This window comes from Ambystoma mexicanum, chromosome 10 (assembly GCF_040938575.1).
Source record: "Ambystoma mexicanum isolate Mex_15411 chromosome 10, UKY_AmexF1_1, whole genome shotgun sequence".
Taxonomy (NCBI): Eukaryota; Metazoa; Chordata; class Amphibia; order Caudata; family Ambystomatidae; genus Ambystoma; species Ambystoma mexicanum.
Window position 1 is genome coordinate 1,496,284,292 of NC_090932.1, and position 24,775 is coordinate 1,496,309,066.

At 45.2% G+C, this 24,775-nt stretch overlaps 1 protein-coding gene across 2 annotated transcripts in view; it reads left to right on the forward strand.

Moving 5' to 3' along the window:
- The window catches only part of KNTC1 (kinetochore associated 1), a 2,501,313-nt gene that overhangs the window by 2,284,239 nt on the left and 192,299 nt on the right, over nucleotides 1-24,775 (forward strand). For both annotated transcript variants that reach the window (XM_069619627.1, XM_069619628.1), the window contains exons 59-61: nucleotides 5,826-5,880; nucleotides 5,973-6,036; nucleotides 21,189-21,318. In XM_069619627.1, coding sequence (XP_069475728.1) covers nucleotides 5,826-5,880; nucleotides 5,973-6,036; nucleotides 21,189-21,318 — 249 coding nt within the window. The remainder of the gene's footprint in view (nucleotides 1-5,825; nucleotides 5,881-5,972; nucleotides 6,037-21,188; nucleotides 21,319-24,775) is intronic.

The window sequence follows — 24,775 nt, forward strand, 5'->3', positions numbered from 1 at the left end:
AAAAATAATAGCCAAGTTGAGGCAAATGTACAGCCCATTGCAGTTCCCTTGCTCTGCAGAAAAAAAGGTTTAATACATTTAAAGAAGTTATTTGCCAAGACCAAATCTGCAGCTTGACACAAAAATTGAGTTGGCACGTTATGTGGTAAAGGACGCCTATCCAACATAATTCGTAGGCTGTTTATCCGGTGGGATGTTAGTATAAAGGGCTTCTATGTCAAGGGTGACAAGAATGTGTTTAGTGGAATCAAATGTCAACCCTTCCAACAAGTTGATAACATCTCTAGAACCCAGTAGGAATGTTGGTGTTGCCATTGCCAGAGGCTTAATGAATAAATCAATATATTTTGACAGGGGCTCTAAAATCGAGCCGCACCCGGATCCAATGGGGCGTCCAGGTGGTTGATTGGTGTTTTTAGGGATTATGTAGAACAAGGGAATATGCTCATCAGAATGATTAATAAATTCAAACTCTTTTATGGAAAGATAACCTTCCCATTGAGCTTTTTCACTGAGAGCCAATATTTTTTCTTTTATTGCCAATATGGGGTCTCCATTGATTTTCAAATAATGACCTGGAATAGCCAACAGACTTTGTACTTCTTGGTCATATAGATTGGCATCCCAAACTACAATGCCACCGCCTTTATCGGCCGCTTTAATCACTATGGATGGATCATTGGACAAGGTAGCTATGGCCTGAAATTCGGCCAAACTAAGATTTGTTCCACCGTTGTTCCTTGCAAATTGGATGGATTTTTCAAGTTCTTTAAGAACAATTTTTTCAAATGTCATCACTTCTACTGGGACCTCTGATGCGGTGGGAGTGAAAGAAGATGGTTTAGCCAGTCCTGATAGATTGTTCTCCATTGGTTCATCTTTGTCTGCAAAGTAAGCCTTCAGTCTGATTTTCCTCAAAAAATCTTTAACCTCACTCGTCAGAGTCATTGCACTATCTGTTTGTGTATGTACAAACGAGAGTCCCCGTTTAAGGATAGATAGCTCAGGTTCGGTTAGTATCCGTGATGATAAATTAAATACTGGTAATGTGTCTTCTACGAACGATACGCCCAATTCCGCGTTTGGAATTCTCTGTGGGATGGTCCTTGTAGTGGGGCCTCAAAGACCTCCATATCACGCTGGATCCTCATGGCCATCAAACAAGCATACGATGGGCAGCACAAGCCTCTTCCGGCGAACATTGCCAGCCACGCGTTCAGGGCCAAGGCAACGGCCATAGCATTCCAGCATCATGTCCCTTGGCAAGTCAGAAGCAGGGTGGCCACTTGGGCCACTCCCTCGGCTTTCTGCAAACATTACTGTTTGGATGCCGGCTCTAGATCTGATGCAGCCTTCGGACAGGCGGTTCTCAGGAACCTGTTTGCCTAATGAGGGGCTCCTCTCCACCCTGGGGCTACATTCATCTATCACAAGAAAAAGATGGAATTCTGACACCACCTTAGGCAAGAACTCTGGTTGCACCTTAAGCAATACCTTCTCATGGAAAAAACAGAGAAATTATAATTTACTCACCGTAGTGACTAACCTACTCTTAGTCCATAGTGCCCTTTCCTCCATACTTCCCACCATCCTCCCCCCTAATAATACTAGTGTCTTTAGGCAATGTTAAATCTATTTTCGATCCGTCAATGGGGACTGAGGGGTGGCACCGGAGGGCGAAGTCAGGGCTGCGCATGCTTCCAGGGCCGCACCCCTGCGCGCCTCTAAATTTAAAGCGAAAACGTTTTTGTCTGGTGAAAAAGGTTCTGTCTCCCATCCCTTGGAAGGGACGCCCATGCAGTATGCAGGAAAGGGGTCAATGGACTAAGAGTACGTTAATCACAACGGTGAGTAACTTATAATTTCTCTGTTTTTTCCATGAGAAGGTATTGCTTAAGGTGCAACCGGAGTTCTTTCCTAAGGTGGTGTCAGAATTCCATCTTTTTCTGATGATAGATCTTTCAGTGTTCTACCCACCTCTTCACCACTCCAAGGAGGAGCGTTTTCACCGATTGGACCCCAAAAGGGTGTTAAGTTTCTCTGTGACAAGATGGCGGAATATAGGAATACAAACCAGTTGTTTGTAGACTACTCCATGTCAAGAAAAGGCCTACAGTAACCAAAATGACAATTACGCGATGGATAATACTATATATTGCACAATGCTACCACTCTGCTGGCAAAGTATTGCCTCCTGGCATCAGAGCCCACTCTGCCAGAGGTGTCTCTTCCTCTACAGCTGTACAAAGGAGGCTTCTGGTTAAGGACATTGGTCCTCCCTCCATACTTTTACGAAGCACTATAGCCTGGACGTCTCACATAGGGCTGACGCTTGCTTCGGAAGGGCGGGTAGCAAAATGTCTTACTGTGCGATTTCGTCCCACCTCCATTGGCTTCCATTGCTTTGGGAGTCTATCTGATGAGGAATCTGCGGGGGGAAAAAGGCAATCCACTGAAGGAGAAATGACTTACCGTAATATTCTTTCTATGGATTCCTCTCCTGCATGTTCCTCATCACCCCTCCCATCTGTCCTGCTCAGAAAGCTTTAGCAGTTGGTATATGTCTGTTCTCGAGAGAGGGAAGTCTCAGTGATGGTTCTTGAGTCGGTTGCTCTTCTGGCTGGCAAGCTGCATGCCTATCTCCTTGTAAAAAATGAATAAAATAAAACAGAGTTTTTCTAGGAATTCAGCTTAACCCGGTGCAGATCTTTGTTTTGCTAACTCTCTATTGCCTAGTTAGCTTTTGTTTTCTCGCTGGTTTTCCTCTGTAGTGGCTGAGCTCTTGGGGAAAAAAGGCGGGAACTGAGGTACAGGGCGTAGTGACTGTAAGGCAGAATTATATGCTGTACCCTTTGGGAACACGACACACAATTAAGACTACAAGTGACAGTACAAATTCACCTTTGGTACAAGCCTGTACTACACAGTTAAAATGGTAGCGATGGCTGAGCAGCCAGCCTTATCTCGAGAGTAAGTGAGCAGTATAAGATAGTTGCACAAAGGACAGCAATTACTATGATTCACGCAAACACTGACTCAAGGTTTTCAAGTAAAAGAACATACATTTATTTCACTCTTCAGTTGTGTAACATTTCACTATTATAAGCAAATTAAAAATCGCACTCTTAATACACCACTTCCCTTAAATTCCAGACAAGTTAAGCTCACAAAATGAAGTGGGAGCAAATTGGCAGTCCAGCAATTTAAAAGGGAGGGAAAAACAAAATTAATAGAAATTGAACCACACCAACAGGTAGGTACTCAGGGCAAGTGAGCAATAGGAACTACAATGATAAAATTAGATAGAAAAGGCTAAGGGCCAAAGTCAAGGGGTCAAAAGTCTTTTGCTCAAGATAATACAGTTGAGGGTAGTTCGCGGTAAAGTTTGTGCCACAGATTCCGGACGAGGTTGGTTGGCATAAAAGTTAGTTCAAAGAGAAGAGAAGGACAAGCCCTCAGTTTGGAGAAAAATTTCAAACACTTACACCGAGGCTCAACGAAACGAACAACCGGATTTGCACAGTACCTTAAAACGGAGAGAAAGCTGTAGCTGAGGCGGACGTTCCTGGTAGTTCCTGCAGGCTCATGGTTCCTGAAGCGACTGTCGGACTGACAAGAAGTAGGAAGACTGGAGGATCCTGCACTACCCAGGGAAGAAGCCAGCAGCAGAGCAAAGCAACGAATAAAAGGTGCGCTCCTTAAAACCCAAGCAGGGTCCGACCTTCCTGGCTATCTGGCCCACTGTAGCCTTGTAGAGCGAATTCTACGAGAGGAGGGGTCCTGGCTTGCAGTTTGGGCGAACTGGTTGGTTCCACCAGCTCAAGGGAAGAAGTTTTCTGGAGGATCTTCTCCGTCTTCGGATTCTGAAGCTTCGGACCTGCCGCAGGGCTTCACCGGGTGGTTCAGTCGTGGTAGAGGTCCTCTTCCATCTGCTCCTCGTTGGTTCTTTCGTTCCAGTGGCGACTCTGCCTTTCCAGCCCCAGAGACCAGCTTTTTATGCAGTTTTCCCCCATTCATACAGCCTGGCTGTCAATCACACAGCAGGGTGGCTGTCCTGGCAAGGACAGTCAACCAGCCAATCAAACGACTTGGGTTACCAAGGGAACCCATGGCAGGGGTCCTAAAACCCCTCCCTCGCATCCTGCCTACCCAGACTTTCAGGCGTCTTAAGGAGGTCTTCTGTGCAGAAGCCTGCGAAAAGACGGAGAACAAAGGGGCCAAACCTGGTTTGGCGCGCAGAGTAAAACACGAGAAAGACATTTTACAAAAAGTAATGGCGAATAAACCCAGCCGGTTCCAAATAAAATATATATGGTTAAGCGGGTTTATGTTCAAGGCTAATATAATAGCCTAAAACAATACTACGTTTATATAAGATAACCGCGGTTCGAAAAATAGGGTAGTTACCACTGCCACCAGCCAAGTCTTAGTGTAAAGGGAGCGAAACAATGCTCCAAGAGACAGACAAAAAGGGAAAGATTTAACCCTTTCCAATACTCCATATAAGATGCATTGTATTGGGTCTGTGGTTTAAATTGACTAACATAAAGTTAATGGCAACTTTTTCTGGGGGACAGTAGTCAGCTCCAGAAAATTGAGTCAGGGGGAAGTCTCAAAGACAACCCTGTGTCACTGCACTGAAGGTGCTTTGTAACACACATGAAAAATATGAGGCCATGGAGTAGGTGAGGCTCCAGTGCCCAAGATCACACAAAAAGTGAAAACACACACAGCAAAACACATGTAAGAGTGGGAAAAAGGCTCACACTCTTACCAGGTGAAAGAAATAAACCCTAGAAATCCAGCAAAGCTGCGGAGGGACTCGTTCGATAAGGAAAATCAGCCATTTATGAGAATTCTCCCTAACAGTGACATAGTATATGTACGCCGCCAACGTTCCGTCCAGAGCTGACGATCGAGCACAGAGTTGAGATGTGTCGACGGCCGAGCCGAGGTTCACTGCGCCCCCTGTCGGAAATTAATTTTGAGCAGCTGAAGCTGGACAAGGATAACTATCTGATGAGGAATCTTCAGGAGAAGAATCCATAGAAAGAACATTACGATAAGTAATTTCTCCATCTGTCTGTAAAGGCACAACACCCGCCCCCACCCCCATATCTAATTAAGGGTTTGTACTAATAGGCTAAAAGCTGTGTTCATCAGTCTTCCTTGAATTAAAATTGGTACTATATCGTGGCTAGTAATAAGGATGCCACATATCCTTAAATGTTAACTCGTACCATCTGTTTTAAAAAAAACCTCTCATTATAGAAGTGGACTAAACTATATATTATCCTCTCGTTTGTCAGCCCCATCATTCGAGCAGTTAAAGTCCTTGATGGCTATCAAAAATACAAGTGACAATCGTAAAATCCAAGACAAAATAGGACATTTAAAAAACCTTCCTAATTATATATATATATATATATATATATATCTATTGGGTTCCACAATAATCTTACAATGACCTTTTATCATCTTTGTATCTCTTTTCTGGTCCCATCCAATTTCCACAGCAACAATATTTCCGTCATTAAGCTGTATAGTCATAGACCCAATTCTTTCTCAAAGAACATAATTTATGAAAAAGCAACCCCATTTTTCCTTAATCCTCCAAGGATTCAGTTCTTACCTTCAAAGCAAAGTGGCACTATCATCCCGATCATGGCTCAACAGTTTCTGAAAATCCTTGATACAACTACAACATATACATCAAATCCCTTACTTGGAATGGCTATTGAAATCTGTCACTTTTTTAAAATGTAAACCATAAACAGTGTTCTCTCGTGACATCAATTGAAATCTAATTTTGTTTCCATTGTCAGGTTCCTAATTTTAGCCGAGCCTGGAGAAATGTGATTCTTGCAACTTTTCTGTCTGGTATGTGCCATTCCATTTATGATCTTCTGTTTATAGTCTTTCAAGTAGTTATTGGCACTCAAAATGTTGCGTTCATTGTTTTGTTGTTTCAGCATCCTGTCCACCCAGTCCTAAGCAGCTTGAGGCTTGCTATGAGTGCTTTGTGGTTCTGTTGAAGTAAGTCAGTCCAATTATTTATTTACCACCACTTTTCTGCATCCATAAATAAATTGGTTCCTTTGCATTCTGATTGTAAGAAAACATATGTAAATGCGGGACATTATCTTATCTGTGTTTAGCTTTTATGTATTTGCATCTCTGCATTTGCAGCATTGTTTTATTTAATGGGTGTATGCCCCCTTCTAGTCCATCTTAATTTTGTATACCCATCTGTTTTACATGTTCTCTGAAAAATGAGAAAATCCAATGGAAATGTGCAGATCCAAATGTACAGATGCAAATATAGAAATATGCAAATGCATTGATGTAAAAACATGTCCCCCTATATGGTCTAATTAAAAAGATATACAGGACAAAATATCTGTGCCTCTTATAGCAGATATGTTCTCTTCTTTTATTAAATGTAAGGTTAAATGGCCTGCGTCATGGCACGACCACTGTGGACCCACTCTTGGCCTCAGTACTCCTTCGTTATTTTTTAAATGTATGCTAGCCTGTTTTTCAGATTATCTTGTCAACATTTATCCATTTGATTTTCTTTTATTTCTTATGCCCCATAGTAGTCTTTATCCCACTTGTTGTGCAAACATATTATGAGGTTTGTTTAATTGCTCTACTATGTTGGACATGTTTTATATCACCATCCTTCCATTTTCCCCCAACCAAATGAAACCCTGTGCTGTCCGAGCCGGTGGCAGTGTTTTCCTGTGATGGTGGCTGTGGAGTTGCTACCATTAAAACTTGTGTTACTTCCTTTCAACAATGTACTATGGTCACTGTACTCGGCAGATGCCATTCGCACTGCCACTACTCCTTGTACTGTTTGCAGGAGGCCCCTATACCTTATTGCAGAGGCTTTTGTATGATTACTCTGAGACAGATGTTAGTGCCTCCGAACCCATGAGACAGATGGGCCCTGATGATGGCTATTTAGTGCCATAATGCACTGGCCAAAGTATCTTTTCTTTTTATTTTTTGGGGTAATATTGATTAAATATGACTGTTCAGGCCAAACATTAAAATTCTCTACTTTCTTTGACTTGAGTAGTACGCTTTGAAAAAAGTTTTTAAAATATGCACCATTGGTGCACACTGTGAACATGCAGCATTATGGCTTGTTAGCAATAATCCTTTTGCATGTAGCCCTCCACCTAGTAGTGCCTCCAAGTTGTCTGCAGTGCTCTCATACGCATGTTGTAACTGGAACTTCTACTCTAAACATTTACTTGTAAACCAAGGTTGCGCCCATTCCTCTTTTTCACAACAGCCTGACGATTATAATGAATAAAAACCAAAGCTGTTTTTTTTATTATTAAACACACACTTTCGGTTGAACTAAGAGTAATGGCACTAATTAAATATACTCAAGTGTTGTTTCAAAGGATTACATACTCACACAGATTCCTCATCTTCATAAATCATGCCCTCAGCATTTGCCCTCATGCTGCTCTGAATATTCAACAACGGGCATAGTGAGGCCCAACGTCATCTGTCGACTTCCTCGTGTCTCGACCATGCCACTCCTCAACTCAGGACTTGAAGTTGGTCATTGTACTTAAGGAATGCTCTATGCCCCCTTACCTCAGATACCTTTTTCCATGTTCAGCATGCTGTTCAGAACACAGCTCAAATTACGATGCAAAACTGCATCACCATGTTGGGTCTCAGGCCGTTGGGATGCAAGGACTGCAAGGACTGCAGTTCGAAAAATGTCCCTGACAAACGCGGGGCTTCATGGTAGTGAGGAATTTAAAACCCAGATGATGCAGACTTTCGAAAAAGCTGCTCCTGGTACGGCTTTGGCCACAGTGCTCTTGACAGATACTGAGCTGACCGTGTCCACTTAGTCTGGCATGCCTGTAGCCCAAAAAGGTGCAAGGCCCTCGAGCTTGACCTCAACCAAAGTAAAGGTCAATGGAAGTGTCGAAAGGCCATTTTAAAATCCCTCTCTCGATGTTGCGTCAGCTGCGAGACCGAGGTCATATGCCAGACATCTTCGAGTCCATCCAGGCAATCTTCGATGAGAAAAGGGATACTATCCCATTTGGAATGGAACCCTTGGTCGAAACAGATATGGACGCACTGCCTGATTATTTGACCAACCAGTTAGGACTGTTCATCTTTGTGTAGGATCTACACAACGCAAGCAGGGTGAACGCGTCCCTCAGTGTTAAGATCAAGCAGGCGTCCATGCACCAGAGTTTCAAGTACTGCAAGGCGATCCAGAACGTGCTCATCGATCTAGATCTCGGCCCTCCATCGAAACTGCTCAAGCCGTATGAGTTGACAACCTACTGGACAACGCGTCACATTTAACGTGGCCATAGCAGACCCCGGTCATGGAATAGTAGCACTACCCATGCTCGACGCTGGGCAGTCATTGCCAGGCTTCTAAAGAAATTAAGTCAAAAAGGATCTTCCCTTTCCCAAGGTGCACCCAAGTCCTGCCGGACAGGTTGTGCAGGCCGCAAGGGTAAACCAGAGGCCTTGACCTCAACGTTGAATCAAGGCTTTGGCCAATAAAATGTTTGCCTCGGGAAGCATGACGTTAAAGGCAATTAATGTCTCTCGTGCATTTTCCAAATTACTCCCATGTCTTTAGGAGGACCATTTGGGAGGGAGACAACCATTTCCTTGAGGGGGGTGTTCAGGGACTGCTTTCTGAATATTACCAAGGAGGCAAGGAGTGGTGTGTCAGGCCCTGCAAGCAGGTCTAACCTCTGCAAATTGCGTCAGGTCGTCAATGGGCATGTGGACAGTGCTGCACAGTGTTAGGAAAGATTTCTCTTTACTGCACCTTTCCTTCCATCTTTATGGACCCCCAAACATTTTGCTTTTATTTGTTATGCTGACCTGCTCTTTTGCAGTACAGTAAAGCCTTAAGCTTCACTGCACTTGCTTTTGTTTATATGTTATGGGAAAATTGACATGTCCTTCAGGCTGTTAGCAATGGGAAACAGTGTTTCCCTTAGTCTTGCGACTTTGTAACTGTATCACTTGTGGCAACGTTTTATCATTATACAATGCAGTTTACACTGCAGTCCAATAGGGTACATTTTTGTTTTGCTCTACACTAATACTTGGAGGATTTTTTGGTTACTCGAGGTGAGCTAAAAGGATAAGCTGGTGGCAGCAGTGACTTTTTCCCATTTTTTGGGACTTTTCATTTTAGCTTTACTATGTGTGGCTACTAACTATGGCTAGTGTCCAAACATGGCGGTGCCACATGGTTTTTCGCTAGTCCTTTTACCATCTTCTTCTTTAACCTTCTTCCTGACCTGTGAGGCCTGGTAAATCCTTATGATGACTTCCAATGCCTGGGAAAGCTATATCCTTTGGCAGGCTACTGGAAGGCTGTGTGTGTTTGCTGGTAGGATGTGGGCTGGGACTGTCTGGTCCTAATCGACAAACTGGTTTCAGTGTGTGTGAGTGATATGCATGAATGTTCCCGTCAGTGGTCCTGATTGGACCACTGCTGGTGTGTGTGTCTGTGGGGGCCAGTCCTGAGTTTCAGCTCTTACCTGGCTTTTAGGATAAGATGACCCCTGCACTCATTCTAGAGAGATCCTGGAGAAACCTGAAGACGCCAATACTTCTTTCCAGCTGTGAGACCTGCGAAGAAACCAGAGACCTGTTGGAAGGAGGCCTGGCTACCAACCTCTGCTGCTGTCCTGGAGGAGCTCTGTCTTGCTGAAGATCTTTAGCAGTCCTGTAAAAGAGCTGCGACCCTGGGAGCGGAGGGATAATCCATTCCTGACATCTGCTCTGTGCCCTGCAAAGAAGAGCCTTCAGAAGTGTCCCGGAACCGTCCTGTGGCTGACCAGCTCTGACTTTGGGCTACTGTGCTGCCGACATCACTGTTCCGAGTTTTGACCTGGAACTTGGGGGATCCTCTGCTTGCCATACAAGACTTACCTCTGCGAAATATCGGTGTCCTAGCATCAAGGGGAACCGAGATAGGAGGGAAAGTCTGACCGCTGCAATTGAGTCCCTTTGCGTCGCCATGCTGTGATGATCACTCTCCAAAATCGCATACGTGACACAAGTCCAGTCCTGAGAGGGGTCCTGCATAGAGGTTTGCTGCATTCTTCCTTCGAGAGTCCTTGCACCAGCAAGACACCAACTGGAGATCAGCTAGAACCTGTAACCCCTGTGAATCGACGACTACGATTAACGGTGGGAAAAGCAACCTCGGACCCTCTTCCTTAGTCCTGCCAAGTCTTGGGAAGAATCGGAGTACGGGGGCGGGTACGTTACAGTGGTTCTTACCTACCCCTGAGCTCCCATTATAGGTCTATGGGCTTATAATAAACTTGATTCTGACAATATTGGCTTTGTCATTGCTTGCTTGCGCAAGACTTCTCAAAGTTGGGGCTACTTCTGTTATCTAGTTTAAGTTGCACTCTGACAATTGGAATCCTTCACTGGACCCCAGAGACTCTACCTGCATTTTTTCCTGCCTTACAGATTCTGTGGAACTTTACCTGAACTATTGGACAAAAGGCCCCAGACAACTTGGGGCGGGACTTAAAGTTAGTGATCATTCTCTGTGGACTTAAAGTGCATAATATAACCTTACTCTTCCTTTGCAAGAGTTTGTGATATATATTATGCTCTCTGATAAGTGAATGTATATATGTAATCTATTTTATCTAGTGTTGTCTGATAACTCTACCTGCCAGTAGTCATTTTTCTATAGTGTGTTTGGCCAATACATAATAGCTATTTGTTTACATCCTGTGTAAGTGTAATCTGTGATTCCCATTGTGTGAACTCATTGTGGACCCTTTACAAGCTCCCCACCTCTGAAGAACTTAGCCTAAACCACCTGTTACTGCTACCTGAACTGGATTGGCTGCAGCTCCCCAGAGTTGTCCCTGTCACAATATAGTTGGCCTTCTATACATCTGTCCGCCAGGCCCAGAGTATTGAAAATCAGTCCTAACACAGAGGACCTCGTATCTTCGGGGATCAGGGTTTTCACCGAATGTCCAGTCGGAAATATTCCACATGAAATTCGGCGGAGAGCACTTATTCAGACCCAAAGTGGACAAATCGTTAGAAAAGTTTAAGGACTCTTTTGTTAGCAGCAAAGTCCAGATGCTTCTCCAGTTAGAGATTGGGGCATAGATCTCTCACGTCTGCAGGTACCTCCCTCTGGTATGGTCTCCCTGCCACTCTCAAATTGAGCCGGACCGCCTGAAGTTCTGGCAGCTGCTGAAGACCTTCTTTTTCTCCTTCTTTCTCTATCTCTCCACCCTCACTTGCTGACCTACTTATCTGCTATGCCGACTAGTTTCTTGGCTACCCCCAGAGTTTCACTACGTACCAGGCTCCTCCATGATCAGTCTTCCCTGCACTTCCTCCGGGGCCTACTTTGCACTTTGGGACTGTAACCTCTACAGCCCCCTACCTCCATGCATTTACCCAGAGCAACGCTGCCCTGACGGCACTTTCCCTTCCTTCTCCCTGGCACTTCCCCCTGCACTTTTGCGCTGTTGCACTTGCACAATCTGAATGACACAAGGCAACCCTTTTCCTTTGTATCAAGGTAAAGGCACATCAGGCGCTACACCCCATTCGTGAGGAGGATACAGTTGCTGCAAGCCAAGCGGGAGCAGTGGAGATTCTCATTCCCCAGCCGGGGTAGTGGCCAGTCGGCTATGGCCTCGATGTCGGCAACGCAAAAGCCACTTTGAGTTCTTCCATCATGTTTCTTGTTTCAGGGAAAGGTGTAAGAAGATCTCCTCTGACACATGGGTGTGCCATTCGATGGATGTTAGGCAGAAACCTGTGCAGTTCCCTTAGGGAACACTGCAAAAGATTTAGGAATACAGGTGTTAGCAGTAAACCCACTTGGTAGCAGCCTGTACCACCCAGATTTACCTGGTAGCTGTGGCTGAGCAGTCAGACTTCTCTCAAGAAGAGTTAGGCAGCATACAAAGTATACACAATAGGCACTCAGGCACACCAATACAAGCAAACACTGACCTGAGCTTTGGTATCAAAGTATATAATTATTTATTTAAAAACAGACTTTTGGAAACACTCCAGCACTCTTATTGTAAAATATTCTAAACAGTTACTATTGTAATATATACACCCCTTTTTCCTTATCAGATAAGTCTTAGTAAAACACCACTTATTTTCATACAGAGGTGAGCGCTTAACTAGATGGCACTCCAATAAGTTTGTGAAAAAGGGAGGGAAAAAGACAGAATATGGAAAGGTACACCACTCTAAGATTTCGGAACACTGTTAGCAAGGCAGAAGAGCAAAGGTCACTGGTGATCCAAAGTCCAAAGGCTGGGCCCATTCTTAGAGAGAGCAGAGCACAAATGCACCCAACATCACACAGTTACACTAGGCTTAGAAAATCTTGCAGAGAGTTCAAAAAAGAGTTTAGAGAGGCTCAGGAAAGTTTAGCCAGGATGTCCCAGGCCAACCCATGTTTGAAAGCCGGGGGCTAAATCTACCCCGTACAGTCGGTGGCAAGGGAAGCCAGGCGGGACACGGTACCTTAAGTGGGAAGGATCCTCCAGCAGTGGCAGAGTTTCCTGGTAGTGGGTGCAAGTCACGTCGGCGTCCAGGGGAAGAGAAGATCTCGACTTGGAGGAAAGATGAAGGTCGTTGCACTGCCAGGGAAGAAACCAGCCGCAGAGTTTTCCGGTTAAAGGTGGTACCTTTTTTTCGCAGTCGTGGTAAAACGTGGTATCCTGGTTGCTGGGGTGCTTGGCACAGGCAAGGCGGCCACGAGGTACGTCGGGAAGCGAAAAGACGGTGAAACTGGTTATCCCCACCAGTCAAAGGAAGAAGACTCTCCGACGGGAGATCTCCTCTGTCGTTGGGAAAAGTGGTGAGACGGTCCAGCAGGGCTCCACCGGTGGTGTTGTCGTGGCAGGTCGGCTCAGCTTCTCCCTCGTCGGATTCTTAGGTCCTGTGGCGACTTCTGAAGTTCCAGTCCCAAAGCCCTGCTTTTATGCAGAAAACCTCACTCACGGAGGGCTTCTGTGGAGAAGCCCGCCAAAAAGTGGAACAAAGAGCTCGACTTGGTTTGGAGTCACAGCAGAGAACACAAACGCCATTTTAGAATCAAGTTTTGGCAAAAAATACCAAACAGAGAATTAATATTAATTAAATAAACCGGCGGTATGTTCGAGGCTACCGTAAATAATTAAATAAAGATAGTAGCCTAAAACAATGGGAAATCCCATAGGAAAATATTCGCGGTTGAATATAAAAAGTAGTATCCACTGCCACCAGCCAAAACTCGATCAGGGGGGATGGAGACGTGCCCCCTCGACTAACAGACCCCGGGGCAATTGAATTGCCCCAGCCAGTACGTCCACAATATGATGGTTTGTACTGGTTCTGTTCAGAATTTAAGACTAGTAAAGTCAATGGTGACTTAACATGCCCTGGGAGACAGTAGTCAGTCCCAGGGTATGGAGTCTATACTGGGGGGTCACTATGACATCCCTGTGTTACTGCACTGAGGGTGCTGTGTAACACACATCACAAAAAACACATGAAGCCGTATGGGGTAAAAGACCCCATAGCCCATTAAACACATCTAGATTCAAAGAAACACACTCAAATCATGCCCGAGAGTGAGGGTAAAAGAGTCTCACTCTTGGCAGGAGAAAAAAATAAACCCCAAAAATCCAGCAAAGCTGCTGGGGGACTCACTAGGTTAGGAAATTCAGCCTAAACAAAGAATTCTCCCTAACAATGGAGATGGGGTACGGTTTTCCTTCCTCAGATAACACCCGGACAGACCACACCCCTGCCTCAGCAGCCAGAACCAGAGTTATCCTGCATTTTTCTGGTGCCATAGGCCAGATCTCTGCTGTAGCTTCTCAAGAGTCACTGATCACAATACTCAGGCAAGATGTTTAGTTGTCCTCCAGGTGTTGGAGTAGGATGCCAATGACCTCTCTTGGTGGAACAGCAGGACCAACATGTTGGCTGGGGATCGCTTTTAGGCTCCATGGCCAGAAGCTCAGGTAGTCACAGATGCTTTTTTGAGGGGTTGGGGTGCCCATAGCGGTGACCTGCATGTGAGTGATCATTGATGTTACTCTCCCCCCACTCAACCTTACTTGTCTCGGGCTGTAGCCTGTATCCATGCCTGCGGCTACCTGAAGTAGTCCTGCTGCATCCCAGATGATGGATTGGGGCTATACCTCAGAGCCGTCCAAATCCCCTGAACGCCTCAAAATGAGGCGGACTCACTCTATATTGTTACATCATCACTCATGGACGCGCAGGAAGAAACCAGTGAGTTGGCCTTCGTTAAAGGGAGTAATATTTGAACATTATAGACATCATTGCCAAATTAAAGAGGAGGCAATATTTGAGCAAGATAACAATCAGCATTGCCTAAGCCAAAGAAAGGCAATTATAAATAGGATACCATTTCCCTGGGGGTCCACAAAGAAGGAGATGATCTGAAATGGAAAATGATCTCCAACATTGCCTTAGCCAAAAAAGGGCAATTGTAGAAAAAAAGGTAAACACTTTTCCTAAAGAAAGAAATTTGAACAAGAGACATTAGCAGCAGTTAACTGGTGTGGTAAAAAGGAACCCAAAGGTGGCAGGAGAGAAACCCCTCCTTGTAGAAATAATTAAGCAGGAGAGGAATATAACCATGCATTGCATGTAGCAAATAAATCAGTAGAACAAATGGTGTCAATGTATGTTGCACCCTTATGGAAGAAGTTGTGAACCTCAATGTTGTTGAAAGTCAAAGACATTTCTAAAGGTTGAAGCGAACCACAAAACCGAGTACTTCTAGTAGCTGTAGGAGTTTTATCCTGGCATGCGAGTTTGCCAGGAAAGGGATTACTAGAGGTTGGTTCTGGCAGGTTAGTGGACCAGGAAGGGACGACATTGAAGTACTGCATTGTGGTGGAAGGTTGTGGCAGAAATAAAATGGCAAGGCCACTTCTGAGGTATGATGATCTGTAGTAAAACCATCCTGACAAAAATCTTTGTTTGTAAAGAAGAAATGGGAAAGTAGTTGTTCAAAGAAAGGAAGTTATATTGAAATATTGATTGGAAGTTTGAAGACAGTCTCTTTGGGTTTGTGGAAACTTTGGACAGTCATTTTGAAGAGTGATGAATCGTGTTTAGCCATAAGACAATCGAACTGCCAAGTGAAAGATTCATGGAATTAAAGACATTTTGTGTTGCCTCTAGATCAGAACTTGGCTATTGAAAATAACTTTCTTGATTGGAACTTTGACGTGGAAAATCCTGTATTTCATTGTAGGGAAGGTGATCCAACCCTGGTTACAAGGGTACGTGGTTACAAAGTTTGTTTGAATATAACTTTTATTTTGTTGAACTTGAATGGCCATATGATAACTGTATGATTTGTTGTATGTAGAAGTGAGATTTACAGATTCCTTTAATTAGTGTTTTCCTTTAGTCTTAGTTTAATAGGAAGGGAAATACTTTTTAGGTTAGGGAAGTCGAGGTGTTTATCACACCCTTATTATTTAATAAAATGGCTACTTGTGAAAAACCTATATTTACTGGTCAGTCTCGCGTTTCTGACCCGTCGCAGCCCCCTGTCAAAATTTTCTAAGCAGCTAACGCTGGATGGATATCTTTCAAGATGAGAAACCTGTAGGAGAAGAATACATAAAAAGAACATTACTTGTAAGTAAGTTCTCCTCTAAATTACATTCCTCTTTGTCCTCTAGGGTACTGTACCATCACTCCTGCTCCCAGAGGTCAGCCTCTTATTCCTAGGAATCACAAACCAACTTAATTCTGGTACGGTTTCTCAATAGCTGTTCTCCTCCATAAAGTTATGAGGGATTCCGGTAAAAGATACTTTGCATCTTTTCTAAGGCACTGACGCTGGCATCTTTGTTCCCGGAGCCGGTGGTAGAGCCAGGACCTACTACACGTCCAAGGCAAGTAGAGGACGCCCGTTTGCCCACCTTTGCATGCTTATGAGCTCGGCAATCCCTTGTGCCGTCATAACCCTGGCACCAGCTTTGTTGCTGCACTGCCTCACTTCTCAGAAAGAGTCAGAGATTCATCCTTATCTGAAGGAGTGAATGGGTTTGGGCTGGTCTTTGAGGAATGGCATCAGGTCTGACTTCCCTTGATTCCTTTGAAATTGGGCAAACATGGGGACTTCCCAAAGGTGTTCCTTACACAGGATTTGGGTTTGTGACTCTGGCGGTTCAGTCATGGTCGGGGTCCTCTTCCATCAGCTCCTCGTAGGTTCTTTCGTTCCAGTGGTGACTCTGCCTTTCCAGTCCCAGAGACCTGCTTTTTATGCAGTTTTCCCCCATTCATACAGCCTGGCTGTCAATCACACAGCAGTGTGGCTGTCCTGGCAAGGACAGTGACCTCAGCCAATCAAACAGGAGTGCGACTTGGGTTACCAAGGGAACCCATGGCAGGGGTCCGAAGATCTCTCCCTCACATCCTGCCTACCCAGACCTTCAGGTGCCTTAAGGAGGGCTTCTGTGCAGAAGCCAGCGAAAAGACGGCGAACAAAGGAATCATCCCCGCTTTGGCACACAGAGAAAATCACGAGAACGACTTTAACAAAAAGAAATGGCGAATAAACCCAGCCAGATCCAAAATAAAATGTATTTGGTCAGGCGGGTTTATGTTCGAGGCTAATATAATAGCCTGAAACAATACCATGGTTATATAAGATAACCGCGGTAGAAAAGTTAGGGTAGTTACCAGTGCCACCAGCCAAGTCTTAATGTAAAGGGAGCGAAACAATGCTCCAAGAGACACAGACAAAAATGGATAAGAGTTGACCCTTTCCAATACTCCATGTAAGATGGGGTGTACTGAGTCTGTGGTTTAAAGTGACTAAAATAAAGTTAATGGCAACTTTACCTTTTCTGGGGAACAGTAGTCAGCCCCAGAAAATGGAGTCAGTGGGAAGTCTCAAAGACAACCCTGTGTCATTGCACTGAAGGTGCTGTGTAAAACACATGAAAAATATGAGGCCATGGAGTAGGTGAGGCTCCAGTGCACAAGATCACACAAAAAGTAGAAACACACACAGCAAAACACATGTAAGAGTAGGAAAAAAGGCTTCCACTCCTACCAGGTGAGAAAAATAAAACCTAGAAATCCAGCAAAGCTGCTGAGGGACTCATTGGGTAAGGGAAATCAGCCATTTATGAGAATTCTCTACTAACAGTCCTGGAGACCATGGGAATTGGGCCCAACATGATTAGATATATCAAATTGTTGTACACTGCTCCAGTGGCTAAGGTCCGGGGTCAATTCCCTGACATCTGAGATATTCGCACTCTTCAGGGGCACCCGCCACGGCTGCCCATTATCCCCGATTCTTTTTGCACTGGTAATAGAGTTTATGGCAGATCATGTTAGGGCATGACATGCCCACAGAGGGGTTCGATTAAAAGACACCCCTGAAATAATATCTCTGACACAGACGATGTGCTGCTATATATTAGAAACCCTGCCACCAATCTTGACCCCATTCTACAGGATATCACACGTATAGGCACCTGCTCAGGCTTCACAATCAATTACTCCAAGTGAGAAATATTTCCCCTCACCAATAATACCCAACAACGTGTTTCAGAGTGTCCACTTCGCTGGTCCCCTGGCGGTATCAAGTACTTAGGTGTCCAGGTGTCCCTGTCAAAGGCCACCCTGCTAGTAGATAACTATGTGGCTGCCGCACAGCTCACTGAGTCGAAAATGGCCAGATGGCGTTTCCTTCCGTTGTCACTTGCTGGGAAACTCTCCCTTATAAAAATGATTCTGGTTCCAAAACTATGTCTTCAGCAATATTCCAATCTGGCCCGGGAAACAATTCTTTACAAAGCTACACAAAGCATGCGCACAGTTCCTGTGGCATTCGGGTGCGGTCCACAAGAAATGGCTGGATATGATGCTCCCATAGGAGAGGGGAGGGGTCACAGTGCCAGATCTGATGTTGTATTGGACAGCCGCACAAGCCCAATATGCCATGTACTGGTACCCGAGCCCTCTGACTCGCCCACCCCTCCTCTCTCCTTCTCTGCCTTTCCCCTTTTTTCCACTGATGAGGTTTTGAGACAAGTCCGATCTATGAAAGTCTCGTCTCGACGTTTCTAAGAAGTCACACTACCAGCTGCACCTCCTCAGAGGTATCCTTCCTTTCCTCTCCTTCCCCCAGAAGCTCACTGTCTCCAGAGCCCTGGTTCTCTCGAAGCTGGACTACTGTAACAGCCTCTATCTAAATCTGCCTGCCTCTACTCTCCGCCCTCTGCAACTTATCCAGAACAGGACTGCGAGACTTGTCCTTGGCCTCAAGCCCAGGGACCGTATCTCTCCAGGACTGAAAGCGCTACACTGGCTCCCTGTGGCTGCGAGGATTAAGTTCAAAACCCTCTGCATTGTCCACAAGGCCTTCTGGGGCCTGGGGCCAAAATACCTTCAACTCTCCCTTCCTAAATATCTTCCTTCTCGAGCACTTCGCTCTTCCACCTCCAACTCCCTCAGGGTCAGCCGCTTCTCCAAGCAACGAGTTGGGGGGAGATCTCTCTCCGCAGCAGGGGCCTCCCTCTGGAACAGCCTTCCTGCCTCTCTGAAACTTGAGGAGAACCATCTCTGGTTCCGGAAGCACCTCAAAACCTTCCTCTTTGCTTCTGCTTTCTCTCCCCCTCTCCCCTGCTAAACCACTGATACTGTACTGAATCAGCAACTGGGCACTCACTAACCCTGGTCCTTGGCCCAGCCACTCTCCCCTGCACTGCCTTCCTTGCTACCCCTGCACTGCGGGACTGTTTCTGTATCCCTACAGCCCCCCACCCCCAGCACTTGTTCTGCACTTATCTTGCACTTGCCACTAGCTGGCCCTCTTTCATTACTAACCCTGTATTGCACTTTCCCCTCTCCCTTCCCCGTTGCACTTTTCCCGTCCCCCCCACCCATGCACTTGCGCGGTCTGAATGACACCTGGCCTAGTAGGATCGTTGTCTGTCTCCCCTTGTTCCCCCCTCCCTGCCTCGTTGCGCCTTGAAACACTTGTGTATGGGCGCGTTACAAATGCCATATCAGATCATATCATATCACACGTCGAATTGGAGACGTTGACGGGGGCTAAGATTAATATTATGACCCTGATATTTCATCAAGATTATGTCTCTGACTCTTTGCTTGATCTAGGAGCGGCAACTCTACTTGCCTGGGGCCACCTCTTAAATGTAACAACCAAATCATATCCCTACTAAGTGGCTCCCTGCTTGGGGGTTCCCTGGGCTGGAGCCCACGCAGGATGCAGCTCTAGCCCGACATTGGGGCGCTCTGGGTTACCAGGCACTTACTGATTTCTTTCCTGGGAATTTCATTGATCCACAATCACAGAGGCTGGGGCATTCTGCGTCTGCACTGGAGATGCTACTACAGTATTACAGGCTTTGTGCTGCCTTCCGTGCCAGATGGCCCTCCTTCCCTGACGAGCTGCCTGATACCCCTGAGGTAGTCTACATTGCCAACTCAAGCGGCACCCATAGTATCATCTCTTCTTCGTACAAAAAGCTGTTCGCTGTGACCCCAACCCGACCCTCCAAAGCATGCATGGATTGGGCAGACAAATTGGGCCTTGAGATCTCTGATCATTTGTGGAAGAGGATGTGGTCGCACATTAACAGAGTATCCCTCCATTTCCGCCACCATGTCATGCAGTTTAAATTGCTCAATAGGTTGTATTATACCCCCGCAAAATCTCTAGGTTCACCCACACTGATAAACATTTCTGCGCCAGCTGCAGAGACGAGCGTGCAGACCACCTATACATGTTTTGGGCGTGCCGTCCGCTGAGAGATTTTTGGGATGGAATTTTGAAGGCCCTCACTGACATCACCGGTGTAGTGATTGACCCCTGCCCGTTGGTATCTTGTTTGGAGTGTGGGGATCTGATGACACCAGGCGATTAGCAACATTTCTCAACATAAAGTGTATGGTAGCCAAAAAATGTGTGCTTCAATGCTGGAAAAGCCCTCCCCCAACCTTTCAGAAATGGATCAGTGCGCTCACTTGGTCACGGAACTGTGAGGAAGTATACCTGACAATGCTCCCAGTGCGCACTCGCCCCAGGAATGTATGGACTGCCTTTAACAGTTATTTTATTAATGGAACGGAGAGTCTATCTGGCAGTAACTCACCCAGGGCCATACAGGAGTGTTCTTGAATGCCATGGTGCCTTGTAAATCAATGTTGTTTCCTTTTGTTAATGCACTACCTGTTCTCCATGTGTATTGTACGCTGGTTGTGTATTGATCGTGCACTGTGCTCTGACATGTGTGTTTGCTGTAACCTCTGTCTATAAATAAAACATATTTAAAAAAAAGAATACAGAGCCTAAATTACCCTGCATCATTAAACAAAAGTGTTGGGACTTGTCTGCTTTCCCCCCACAGTAACATTCTGTAATCCCTCCTCCAGAAAATATAACTAATCTCGTGAGACTTCTTCTTGCTATAAAAATGAGTTGTACCACCATCATCACCTCTCCTTAAAAACTTTTCACTATTTTCCCCCTTCTTAATGTTGCCTGCTCCCAACATTCCCATCTGCATCTGCATCTGTAGAGGTGGTGTGCTAGTGATAAGAGTTACTTCACATAACCAGTGTATTTATAGACCGCACTGTGATCCCCAGGTGGGCGTCTTAGTGCTTAAAGAAAATGTGTTACCTAACTAAATGGTGCTCGTTTTATCAACCTTGGAAGGATGAAGGGCTAAGTGAAGCTGGCAGAATTCATACGTTTTGATCATGAGGTATAGCATAGATCCCTGTAGCAGTTGCACAGACCCTTCTATGCCCAAGATCAACATGCACGATCATTTAAAAATGATTGCAATTAAAATGCACCCAGCAATCCTCACATTCTGCAGCCTACTTAGTCCATAATATGGTATTGTCTTCTCAACACACCATGTCTTTCTTTGTTACGTATGCTTTGTGGTACATTTTCAACTGTCAGTTACGATGCAAAATAACTGCACATAAAACACCAAAAGAAGATTTAGAAAACTCATCGTAGACTAGAATGTCCACGGCAGAGTATCCTATAAATTGTTATATTCACACATTTTTTAAAATATTCCTTGTTTTTGTTAATATGTATATATTTTTTTTTATAGGTGCCCTGTTTTAGCCGATTTGGATCTAGTTGGGATTGCAAAGCAATATGCACAGTTAAATCTGCCAGCTTTCACATTAGGATGTTTGCTACTGATTCCAAATTCAGAGAAGAAGGAGCAACAGATTCAGGTACTTAATATTAAAAAAATAATCTTTGATTCCTAGAGGGTACAGGGGGAGGGTTATTTGTGCCCTGCTGGCCAGGATGAGAAACAACACTTGAGTCACAATTTTTAAGAGGGATTCATTTTTTAACAGTTGCCTCTTATTTGAAGTAGTTTTATCTTTAAAATCTTTTTGCCAAATCTTGTTAAATGCCCTAGTATTTTACAGATGGGATGGTATCTATTGCCTTGTCCAGCATCAAGTGCCTGTTAGTCAAATAACATGTTTTTCCTTCATCCGTCCTCTTCAACGATGTATGCATGTCATGTGTTGACCAGATGTTATCTGTCACTCCCCTTTTTGCACTGTGCTATCACTAAAACCAGCAAATGAATCCAGATTGTCAAGCTTCCTTTTTAACCTGCATGCATTAGACTCTCTATCTCTGCCCCAAACCTGTCATTCTAATGGATTGTCCTCCCACAGATTCCTCATATTAGATATGTATTCTCCTGCTTTAGAACTCTCATAAATGTTTTACCCCCATCAAGGGGTGTTGTGCACACTGGCCTCGATGGCCGTCGAGTCGTCTCCATGACCGGATGTGACATCAGTGCGAGTACAAAAAGCACACTCAGCGTCTTTTTTTTTTGCATGACCAGCACTCTACTCTGGCACTTCGCTTCAGAAATCCTGAGGCACTCGGTTTTCTTCAAAATTCTTTTGAATTTTCTAGTAGACTTTATTACATGTCTTTTCGAAAAACCCTCCGAGGGAACATCATGCACCAGCTAACCTTCACCAAGGCTCCCTGGAAGTCAGTCTGGAAATGACCAGAGACGGGGACCGCCAAGGAATCTGAAGTGAAGCACCAGGATGTCGAGGCCATCCACGACCGTCACTGTCGACCGAGGTTCGGAGGACCACCTCATCGACCGGAGCCGCAACACTCCATTGCCTAAGACACTTTGAAATCAAGGCCTCCCTTTGCTAATCACTGTCGACCGCTTTTGCCCTGTCGGAGAAAGTCAAGGTCACTGAGGAACCGAGGAGAATCTGGCAGTGGGTTTCCCACCACTCGAAGTACACAAAGACGCCGACGAAGATCCGAAAGCCAGCTGTGGTCGAGTCCCGATCGCCGACGCCAAACGCAGACGACCCGACGCCCTTGCTTGGGTCTACGTTCTTCATTGACTCTTTGCAGCAATGAACTCTTGTCATCGAGGTGCACCGAATGCCTCAGCTTTGCAGGACGAACACCTCCAGGACCGAAGCTGCTGCCTCAACGACATTGTTCTCATTTTCTTCAAGGAATCTTGACAATCCGTGGCTACTGCCTTAAAGGGAGTTCACTCAAGATGGATCCGTTGACGACCCGACGTCGAACTCTGCTAAACCAAGTACACTGGTGTAGTAGAACCTTTTTAGAAGGAACCAAGATTATATTAAACAATATATAAACTGGGCTTGTTGATACACTTTATTAACACGCTGCCCAGGTGGGAGGATCCTCACACAGAACTGTGTCTAGTGCTAGGGACCCAGTATTCTGCCAGCTGTTTAACCCAATTTGTCTTCCCTCTTATGTCTACTGTTGATTCACTTTAATATTTGATTTGTATGCCATTGAGACTGTCAGCAGTTGGTGCATTTTAATGGAATCAAGAGTTAAATGTGGTACCATATAGATATTGTACATATTTATCATCACGGTATTGCCTGAGCACAAAGTGTATTATTGTCTGTGTATATAACCTGAACCTTATTTATTTTTTCTTTGTATTTATTTAGATTTATATAGTGCTTCAAGCCAAAGCCCTTTACATGAGGAACAAGCAATTACAACAAGCAATACATAACATTGAATCAAACCATAAAACAGTACAGGGAAGAATTTACATTATTGGTGAGGTTAAGTGCATATGGAGGGGGAATGAAGTGAGAGAGGAGGGTTAGAAGGTGAAGGAGGAGGAGGATTCAATGGAGGAAGAGGAAGCTGAAAGATGCTAAGGGGGTGAATGGAAGAGGTAGGATTTTAGAGAGGTGCGAAATGAGGAAATGAGCGGTAGGAGGTAGTAGAGCGCACTGGGAGGGGAAGGCGGTTCTAATGGAAAGGAGCAAGAAGTTGGAAGGAGCGGAAGCGGGAAGGGGCCACAGGGTAGAGGAGGAGGAGAAAGAAGGAAGACATCTGCAGAACGGAGAGAACAAGAAGGGGTGTAGAAAGTGAGAAGGGAGGATAGATAGGGAGGGGCAAGACAATAGAGGGCTTTGAAGACTAGACAGAGGAAGTTAAATTTAAGCTGGGAATGAAAAGGGAGCCATCCTAGTGAGTCAAGGGAAGAGGAGATGGAGTCGTGCCGTGTGAGAAGGCAGAGGGAGCGGATAGCGGATTGGTAGATAGATTTGAGGGGCGAGAAGTGGAGTCCAAATCAGTAGAAGAGTCTGGAGAAGGTGAGGGAGGAGATTAGGAGTTTAGTAGCATGGAAGGTTAGGAGAGGACACATTTTACGGATATTGTAGAGGTGGAAGCGGCAGGATCTGGCAGTGAGAGAAATGTGGTGAGAAAGAGAGAGGTGGGGGTTGATGTCGAGATCAAGGTTGCGGGCATGAGAGGAGAAGGGGAGTTGGGAGGGAGGAAAGGGAATGAAGGGAGGAGGAGGAGGGGGAGGAGGAAGAGTGTTGGCAGGGAAGAAGAGGAGCTCAGTTTTATCTGAGTTGAGAGAAAGGAAGTGAGAGGACATCCAAGATTTAATGGCGGTAAGGCAAGAAGAGAGCTTAAGGTGGATGTCAGTTGTGAAGGATGAGAAGGAAAGGAAGAGTTGGGTATCATCCGGATAGAAGTGGTGTGATACACCAAAGGATGAGATAATGGGAGCTAGGAAGGAAATATAGAGTGAGAAGAGAAAGGGGCCAAGGACAGAACCTTGTGGAACACCGAGGTTGAGAGAAAAGATAGGTGAGGAGCAGCCACCCCAGGAGACTGAAAATGTGCGATTAGAGAGATAGGAGGAGAACCAGTCGAGGACAGAGTCTTTAAGGCCAAATGAGGAGAGAGAGTTAAGGAGAAGAGGGTGGTCAACAGTATCGAAGGCAGCCGAAAGATCAAGTAGGATAAGAATAGAAGAATGCTTAGAGTAGCAAGCAGATAGGAGAGAGTTGAGAACAGAGGTGAGAGCAGTTTCCGTGGAGTGAAGAGGGCAGAATCCAGATTGGGTGGCGGGGGGAGGAGGGAATTGGTTGGAGATTAAGGTAGGGAGTTGAGAATAGACGATACGTTCTAGAAGTTTGGAGAGGAAGGGAAGAAGGGAGATGGGGCGATAATTGGATGCAAGATGGGGGTTAGCAGAAGGTTTATATTTTATATAAAGAACAGTGTTATCACTAACATAGTGTGTGGACATTCCTTTGTGGGGGCTTGGGGACTACACTGTACTTAAGAACCAGCCTGCATTAACTCCTGAGAGCTTAAGCCTTGATTGCT